The sequence below is a fragment of the Gossypium arboreum genome, chromosome 8 (assembly GCF_025698485.1).
Source record: "Gossypium arboreum isolate Shixiya-1 chromosome 8, ASM2569848v2, whole genome shotgun sequence".
Lineage (NCBI taxonomy): Eukaryota > Viridiplantae > Streptophyta > Magnoliopsida > Malvales > Malvaceae > Gossypium > Gossypium arboreum.
In genome coordinates this window covers 15,522,787-15,532,492 of record NC_069077.1, presented here as the reverse complement: position 1 = coordinate 15,532,492, position 9,706 = coordinate 15,522,787, and the positions used below count along the sequence as shown (strand labels likewise).

General features: G+C 32.3%; 1 protein-coding gene across 3 annotated transcripts; it reads right to left on the bottom strand.

Annotated features, from left to right (window-relative positions):
- Positions 1-2,574: 2,574 nt before the first annotated feature.
- Positions 2,575-8,285, bottom strand: LOC108470205 (two-component response regulator-like APRR2). Of its 3 annotated transcripts, none has more exons than XM_017771474.2 (12): positions 7,945-8,285; positions 7,093-7,294; positions 6,537-6,616; positions 6,130-6,196; positions 5,932-5,978; positions 5,623-5,700; positions 4,971-5,525; positions 4,433-4,573; positions 3,973-4,233; positions 3,782-3,850; positions 3,575-3,652; positions 2,575-3,458 (listed from the first exon to the last, which is right to left on the bottom strand). In XM_017771474.2, exons 2-12 carry the CDS (start codon positions 7,220-7,222, stop codon positions 3,303-3,305), a joined length of 1,662 nt encoding a protein of 553 aa, XP_017626963.1. In that variant the 5' UTR covers positions 7,223-7,294; positions 7,945-8,285; the 3' UTR covers positions 2,575-3,302. The 3 variants fall into 3 exon arrangements, with proteins under 3 accessions (XP_017626963.1, XP_017626964.1, XP_017626965.1); XM_017771475.2 differs by having other exon boundaries at positions 8,151-8,285; XM_017771476.2 differs by lacking the exon at positions 7,945-8,285 and adding an exon at positions 7,590-7,862.
- Positions 8,286-9,706: the final 1,421 nt, after the last annotated feature.

The window sequence follows — 9,706 nt, the reverse complement described above, 5'->3', positions numbered from 1 at the left end:
GACCGGCTCAAGTTTTAATATTTTTATTCGAGTCAGACTTGAGCAAAATTTTAGGCCCATTTTTTGAGTCGAGCTTAGGCTTAACAAATAGGCCTAAATGTTTTGTTAGACTCAACCCAGACCATGAACACCTCTAGATATTTCATTCATTTATAAATTGTTTTATACAATTCCAAAAAAATTAAACTTAATAATACTAAAACAACAACTACTAAATTATAATAAACTCACAATTTAAGTGAAAAAATTGTAAAAATTGATTTTATAAAAATAAATCTCACGACCTATGCCCTTTTTTAAAATTTATTTTGAGTCTAAATTATTAAAAAATTAAAACACCTTATTTTTTAAAATAAATAAATTGTTTTATTATTTTTAATAATATATCAATTCATTGAAAAACTTAAATATAGTTAAAAAACCTAAATCTTTATTTTTTGTTATTTTGAGTTATTTTTAATATGTTTAAATATTATAGATTTTTTATATACAGTTTTTATTTATAAATAATTCATATATGTTTTAGCATATTCATTTTACTCATGTTATGTTTTTTGTAATCATTTATTTTATGTTGTGTTTACGTCATTTACAAATTGTTTAATATCACATTTAATTTGTTATCGTGATTCAATTTAGAAAAAAATTATGTGTTGGTGTTAGTCACCTTGAATTATTTAAAATAATTTATTTTATTAATTAAAATTTAAAAATAAATATATAACTTAATTATTTTAATTTTAATATTAAATCAAGTTATTTAAATGGATTAATCTACACATTTAATAGTATATTATTACTTCTAATTCCGCCATATTGTATTTTTATCTATGTTTGTTTATATTATAATTTGCTATAATTATTCAATTTTAATTTTGAATTATCTACATTCAATGTTAAAATATTATTTTATAAATTACCATAAGTTTAATTTTAACCATTAACAAAATATAATATTATTATTAACCATATTTTTAATTTATATGTAATTTTTTGCAATTTTAAAAATAAAATAGTTTTTATAGGTTTATTTAGAGTTTCAGTTAATATCAAAATTCATGAAGATTTTTTTTAATTTTTACTTTAAATCGTGTATTTAAAATGACTGTTTAGAAATTGACTCTCAGTTTAATAAATGTAATCAATAATAAATTCAATTTTATAATTAAAAATATAATATATTAATAATATTATTCCAACTTAAAAATTAATTAGTAAATTATTATTTAGACTGATAAATTTTGATTTAAAGTTTACTTATTATTTAATTAAATAAATAATTGGAAAAAGAATGTAAATCTCCCGGCTTAAGCGGGAGGTTAACGGTAGTAATAGTAAAAAGAAATGCTGCAAATTTTGGTTGAAGTCGGGGTGGGATGGTGAACACGGCACGGAGAGTGAAAAAAAAGGGTAGGTCCTAGAAAAAGAAATGGCGGGAGAATATGCTTGGAGGGAGCGTAACGGTCGTTAAAGACACCAACTAACGGTCAAGAAGGTGAAGCTTTAAAAGAGAAAAATGAAATTCCTACCGAACCCAGTGGATGCTTCCACTTACTACATGACACATCACATTACATCATAATTGTCTTGTATATTATTATCCTTTCTCTTTGTCTATAATTTGTTCGGTTGGATCTTAAACGTGCTGCAGTCCAACAATTATATCATCATTATTGTACTAATTCATCAAACTTGTATCAATTTAACCTTTTCAAATCACATCAAATTAGCCCTATCTTAGATAACCATATTGTAATTTCAGTTAGGAATTCAGGGTATTAAAGATGATCAATAGCTTAAAAGGTCTACTTGTCAAAACCTAACAACAAGTCCTTGATATTAATCATCAAATGACAAAATCAACAAAAAAAAAAGTTAAATGTACAATATTCAACCAAAGACACGTGCTCCTGTTAATCACATATTGATACTTACGTATCCTCAAAAATAATAACTCCAAAAATAGGAATGACACTAAAATGGGATAGACATGAATATTACTATATTTACTACCACTTCACAATTAGCACACTCTGTTTTATCACCTATTCCACTATACTATAGATGTATAATATTAAACACCACTACCATCTTCATGGTTAGTTGAATGCATCCATTTTATCCCATGTCGTTCCGTTTCAATTTAATTTATCATGCTTATCTTTAATTATTTTAATTTTTAAAGTTAAGTAAATATTTAAATATAAATCTTTAAAAAATTAAGCATAAAATATAAAATTCTATTTTTCTATATTAAGTTATTATATTTTTACTCTTTTAATAGTTTATATATACAAAAATAAAATTATAATTTTAAATAATGGAGTGGGTCAGAGTAAGATAAGCAATTATCATAATTGCTTCATATCCACTATTTAAAGAAAAAAATAAATTCTCTCTACCCCACTTTCCATTCACTTTTCGAAAAGAAAATCCGCTCCAATTCAAAATCTATCAAACGGTTCGAATTTTTCCAATTCCTATCCGGAAACATCTAAGGGCTTAAAGATAGAGTCAAGTATGTTCATCTATCCAAGGATCCACTATCACCACCACTACTATTCTATAAGAACATTTCCTCAAACTATCATCTTCTTTTATTAAGTATTTAAGCATAGAAAATGGCTCCAACAACAACCTCATAATCTTTTCATCTGTTCAGCAAGCCCAAAAATCCTGACCAACCCAAAAGCCACATTGTCATATCTTAAATTAGAATATTTTAATCCGATAACGATGTAGTACTCAAGCAAGCGTCCAAATTAATGCATTTTATCTCATTGCGCCAGATTGACCCTTCTCCAACTTTCCATTTTACTGTTGCACGGTATTTTGCAGTTCGCCCCCACCTGGGGCAGAAAGAAATAGTATGACCCCATCATCACCCATCAAATAGTATTCCCATCATCAAAATTCAAACAAAATATTTGAACAAAAACAAAATAAACAAAAGGGTTCCATGTCTCATGTTAGAAACTATTTTCAACCACATATCGAAACTGCGGTGGCATTCAAATCTACGCGGCTATTTCTAGTCCATACAATTTTTGTCACCAATGAAAGCGACCGCACTTGATCCTTTTCACTGTGGCGATAAACTGGATCAGTTTTCTTTCTTTTGTTTCTTCGTTTGGCATGATGTCCGCGATACAAAACAAAAAGCTACGCGCTCCCAAAAGGCGCGTAGCTCCAAACGTTGATCGGTCAATTAATGGGGGAAGTGCATGCAGGTGCAGCGAAGGTGGGTGGTCCAAACTCCAGACATGTCAGTTCCGGGTGATGTGGAGCCACATCAGCAGGATTTAGAGGCGTTGATTGCGAGGAGGGATGGTGGAGATGCCTTGTCTAGAGAGCTCAGCTAGCACACTATCAGTAGAAGGTGGCTTGAGGCCTAAGGGCAAGGGTAACCATGGCTTGTTTATTGCTTCTTTCACAACCTCGTCAATTACCTCCTCAGCCTGCATTGCATTCAATCACACAGTGTTAATCATTTTAACATACATTTTCAAGCTCCTAACGTGAATAAAAAGTGTAAGGTCAGAAATAGCCTAAAGGCATATCAAGGGTTGATTACCGGCTGATGTTGGATAGAATTTTGAGGCATGCCACTTCTGTTATCCATGGTGCTAGAACAATGAAATCCGTACCCGTTCTGCGTATTAAGATGCAGTAGAAACAATAAACAGTATTAAAAATCATTCCTTCAATATTATAGAGGAATGTCTGCCTAGAATTTTCGAGTTCTTTGACTAGTTTTGCGGTTAGAGAGCTAAATACTCACTTGAGCGAACGTCGAGCAATTTCCCTGAGGTATGGGCATAACAGGGCAACCCCATGCATCAGCATGCACCTGAAATGGAAAAAGATGCATATATGCAAATTATGTAGGTAGCTTTGTTTCAGCTAACATACTGGTTGACGAAGTAATCCAAGTAGCTAAAAAGTTGAATTTGTATACAATGATAAACTTACCCCTGGATAGGGCTTCCACTGCCAACTTTCAGTTGGTTGCCATGGGTGGTAGTAACCGTGCGAGCCCCACGTCTGGATGCTGGCTGGATGAGGTGCTCCCCACATTGAATAGACTGGACCAACCGGAACAGGATTGGAGTGATACGGAGGGAAGGCCATGATCGGTTTATGTGGATGACAACTCCTTTGTGTTTGATCTCTTCGTGGCCATCTTGGATCATCTTCCTTCGGCAAAATGTGTCTCTTATGCATTCGATATTTCTGCTTCACAAACAACTGGCGCTTATTAGCTCAGACCAAGAAGGAAGACTTGCTATATTTAACAACAAAGTAAACCATTCTGAAACAAAAACTTAACAGGAATCTAATTTCAAGCAAGGACAAGCGGTGCAACACACACTGAATGAAAGGCACTAGAATTAAGTAATCTGATTATCTAAAAGGAAAAAATGTTGCCGACCTGGAGATGACTAGCTACATTGTGCCTTGTCAAGCCTTCTACTTTCATCAGCTCTAGTATTCGGGAAGGGATGGCTTGATCTATTCCTAGTTGGTCCACTGCCTGAACAAATTTCTTGTGCAGTTCAGTTGTCCAGTCTACCTGAGAACTCGAACAGAAAACAAGAAAGTACTTATCTACTCCCGCATATAATTGTTTATAAACATAGTCAGTGATAATAGAAACACATAATGATGTAAAGAAGCTGGAAGTGTTATTCGCAGGTGGCTGGCGAACAGCTTCCTATAAACATCACAAAATTTTAAAATCTTAAAACTTTGATCAGAACTCTTATGGAATTGTGATTTGTGTAATCAAGTGATAGTGAATTAGCATTTTGCAAACGCTCAGTAAGACATGTTTTCCATGCTGGTACTAGGAAGATGAGTACAGTTCTATTCATTTTAAACTTGTGAAATGTTACCAGAAGAGAATGCATATGAATGAATTAGATTACAACCCCTAATCACCAAATAATAATATTTATAAGTGGCATTACCTTCAATTTTTTTCGATTAGCTTTATTTGGACGTGAGCTATGAAGACCGGAAACAGTATTTGGCTTTTCGGCACCAGCACAGGAATCTTCACCATGTACTCTGTCTTGAGGATGAGAGTCCACAGTTCGCTCGCCTTTGGCACCATCAACGGAGTCAGCCTCCTCTTTTACCATGGTCTCCCTTGGTTTCTGATGTTGGCCAACCGGTGCAATTACTTCAGCAATTGTATGGCCACTGGTAGTTTCGACAGATTTGGATTCCCCATCCGGCTCTCCACTCTCTTTTTCCATTGAGCAGTTAGTATGTTCTTGGCAATCTCCATTGACTATCAATCTTCCTCCCTGTTGTAATTGTGGTGTTGAAGGAGCCGGGTACTTATTATTTACTGCTGATGGTTCATGGTCCTTTTCATGAACCATGGATGCATCTTCTATTTTATCCAAGTCTTCGTGCTTACATTCTCCGTTTTCCAATTGCTGATGCAGCATAGAAGCCACATAATCTTTAACAGGCTTTAGTGATTCAGAAAGGTCATCCCCCCCTACACTGAATGCCTGTAAAGGACTAATCAAATGAGAATTTCTATATCACAGTACCTTAAAGACCATTTATATTTAATTCCAACTGTGAAATAAGAGCATCCAGACTGACCTTATGAACAACATGCTGCCATATATTCCTTAGTTTATCCTCGGATAGCGGTTTCCTAAGAAACTCAACTGCACCAAGCTGAAAACAAGTTGTCAAAACATGCCTTGGCTGTTAGCAATTATGGTATGTCGAGATAAACTTAAGCATTGAACTTAAAATTTCCGATGTTTCATATATCAAAGAAGATGAAAACATTAAAATAATTAAGATTCTAAAACTTCTTGAATTGACAACTCGGACAGACACATACGTGCACCTAAAAATAAATGTAAACTATTCAATAAGTAGTAGGAAGGAAAAATATCTTACAGCTATGCACTTCATCATCGTGCTGATACAATGAATGTTCGAAGTCACTGAAATAAAAAGGATTTACAACAAAATTAGAACTTCCATCGATTACTGTCATAGATGCCAATAAAATTATGTCCAGGATGATTAAACAGAGTTTCTATATAGTACAAAGATGTAAGGCAAAACCAGGACAGTTTTAGTTTCTGAACTTACTAATGGTAGGCAAGTCCTTAGCAGTTTCAAGAAACTTGAAACCCCCATTGTTACTATTTGTGCAGACCTGTGATCATGTAAGTTGTTATTATAAATTGCAATTGTAGAACCCATACAACATGGGAATATACTCTATGCATCTTAATATTGAATAGACAACAACATTCATGTTCAAATCATGAAACTGTGTTGTGATAATGGAAGCGGTGGCTTGGTATTATTGATTTTATATCAAGTATCAAAAAGCAGGCTTGTATAACTTTTCTGGCTAGTTAATTCTCTAGTGCCAGTATAATGATGAGAAAAACCGCATAATCATGCTGAAGGTTTAATAGCAGGCACTTAAGAAAAAATCATCAACATTTCAAACATGAAATTTATTGTCGAGCTCAAAGTTCATTAATTACCTCTACAATGGCTACATGGAAGCTTTCGGGTCTACTTGAAACTGCAGCAAGAGCTTCATTTTCATTGCAGAAGGTATATACTGCAAAAAGGCGCAATTATTTTTATCATGCATTCAAAGAGGAAACTATAGGGATAGAAAAAGAGATGCAATAGCATGTGATGAAAATAAATGGCATATTAAAGCTACAGGAGATCACTGTGAAGACTGAGGAAGAATTAAAGACTTAAGTAGCATTTACTAAAGGGAACCACAAAAAGCTTAAATGGTGTGATGGAAACAATTGTCTGAGAAGCAGCATTTGTAAACTTTAAAAGAAAACATGAACAAAAGCCCAATGGGTACTGATCAGTACAACAAAGTCTGAAATTACAATCCAAATCCTAACTTCCTGAACACCCAAAAACTGCGCCAGTCTAAAGCAATGGGGGCAATGGCCAGATGGAGCCAGCATAGTTGAGAGAAGAGAAGAATCATGTGAAGTGAATACAAAAGGGCTAAAGACTTCAGGTAAAAAAAGAAAGAAAGAAGAAAACTAAAAATGGTGGAATTCTAACCAATATAATCCATAGCTTCAAGCTTTGATTTTATCTCTGCAGCAGAATTGGTGTCTTCATCAAGAAGAAGGACCCTGAGACCCTTTGGGAAATCCTTCCACGCTGATAAATCATTTCTAGTGCAAACCATAGCTGGTTTGGCATCCTTTCTCAGCCAGCCGATAAGTCTTACGAATTGCTGCTTATCAACATCCGGCTACTTCTGCATGACCACAAGAAATTTCACATTAAAAAAGACAAGTTACAACTTGACTAATAATCAAAACTGGTTTTTTACCAAACAAAATTAAGCAAAAAAAAAACCAGTTTTTTTGCGAATAAAAACGTATTGGAGAGACCCCATTGCAGATGCAAAGTTCTTTAACCAATTATTGCAAATACTTCAAAGACTCAAGTATCACCGATCTCTGAAAATTAACTCATAAAAGGCTGTATCGAACAGAAATGCCTTAGTTAAAGTTCTTATGCATGCAGCATGAAGTATTTTGAGCATTTACCAAGAAAAAGAAAAAAACTTTTTGTATCGGTGATGAATAATTAATGGAATAATAGCAGAAACGAAAGAGAAATATCCAGTTTGGATATATCAGAACAACCCATCCGAGATCTCCTAAAACTGGATAAAAAATTAGCCCAAAATTTGGAAGAAAAAAAAATAAAAGAAAGATAAAGGAAACAGATTGAATGGAGAAGCATGTGAAACATTTCAAAAGTACCAAAATGATAGATTAAAAAATTTAAAAAAAAAAAGAAGAAGAAGAAAGAAACAAATAAAAGCTAAAAGGCCATCTCATGCATGCAAAACATCAAAGTCGCCAATTTTTTTTTTTTGCAAAAATGAGAAAGACCCACCTTCTTTTCCCCCTCCCTATTATCCAAGAAAACGAAGTTGCATGCAGAAAAAAGATGATTAGTGATTTATCAAAAAAAGAGAGGGAAGAGAAAAAACCCAGAAAGAAGGTATTGAGAAGACACTATATAGTATATAGGTAGTTTAGGGGATATAACGAGGATTAGGAAGATAGATGGCTCTCAAAGCCTTTGACACTTCTACTTACAAATTCCTTTGGGCTGCACTCTGTAAAAAGTTTTTAAGGCAGAATAGTTGAGTTTTTCCTTTATTATTATTATTATTATTATTGAGAAGTTGCTATGTGAAAGAGGGAGAGAGGTCTGTGTCTTTCTGTACAGTTGCTGTCAATTGTATATCTACGTTTTGTTATTATATTGTATTTCATATAATTTCAAAAACCCATTTAATATAATTTTAAAAGTATTTATATACTATAATATTGTCACAGGTTTAAATTATATTACTTCATTTCTATCTTTATTATTGTAAAAAATTTAATTTTTATAAAAAATTTATTATTTAAAATTAAATAAATTATTGATTGAGTCTTAATTTTGATGGTGATGCCAGTGTAGGAAAATATAGATTTAACGTGTTTTATTCTCCTATTTAACTATTAGGGATGGACTATAAATAATTCTAAATATTTTATTAATATGTATATTAAATAACAAATCAAATAAGTCTTTATAATTTAACAAATTAACCCTCCACATTTATAAAATCTATCAATTTAATCCTCAACATCTTCATCAAAAATTAGAATTATAAACCCATCAAAAAATTATAGCTATAATAAACTCAAATGAAATTATAAACCCTTCAATCTTAAATTCTCCTCACAATCCAATTCCTTCAATAAAATTCATTAGGTATAATAAACTCAAATGAAATATCCTGTTAGAAAGCAATCAATCCACAAAGTTAATAACTCAAAAAATTTATATCCCAACTTTTAGTAACAAAGACTTAATGAATAAGCATCTTCTTCCTGGTACGTGTTGCATAGGGCCAGGAGGAAGGTTGTAAGGAATAAGTTCCATCCAAGTGAGGGATGGTCATGGTTCTTCTCCCATCATTTTCATATTGGAATTTGATTTCAGATGAGCTCTATTGATGAAGGGTCCTGGAGCATCATTTTCTGATTCCATCAATTGGATCAATCCATTAGTTATTTGAGTTATTATCTTTGTGGATTGCTTGCTTTCTAACAACATATTCATTTGAGTTTATTATAACTAATGAATTTTATTCAAGGAATTGGAAAGTGATGATGATATTTGAAGCGGAGAATAGACAGTATTGAGTCTATCTGACGAGTTTATAATTTCATTTCAGTTCATTTGATGATTTTTAATGAAAATATACTGAGGATCAAATTGATAAAATTTGTAAATATGAAAGGTTAAATTTATTGAATTATTTAGAATTGGGACTGAATTGATAGATTGTGTAAGTGTATATGACTAAATGTGCAATTATATCAATCATAATATTAGTGATGAAATTGAAAGTTTTTGTAGTTTAATAACCAAAACAAAAATATACTAATAATTTGGTGACTAATTGTGGAAATTAACCCTTTAATTTGTAATTGATTTCACACGGCACTAGAACCTTTACAGAGAATCCCCTTTGCTTTCAAAGCCGAAGGCTCCATATTTAATTTTCATTTTTCCTTTTTTTCTTTTCATTTTTGAAGCGGGGGAGCTTCATTTTTAAAATATTTTTTTACATAAATTTGGATTTTTGCATAAATTC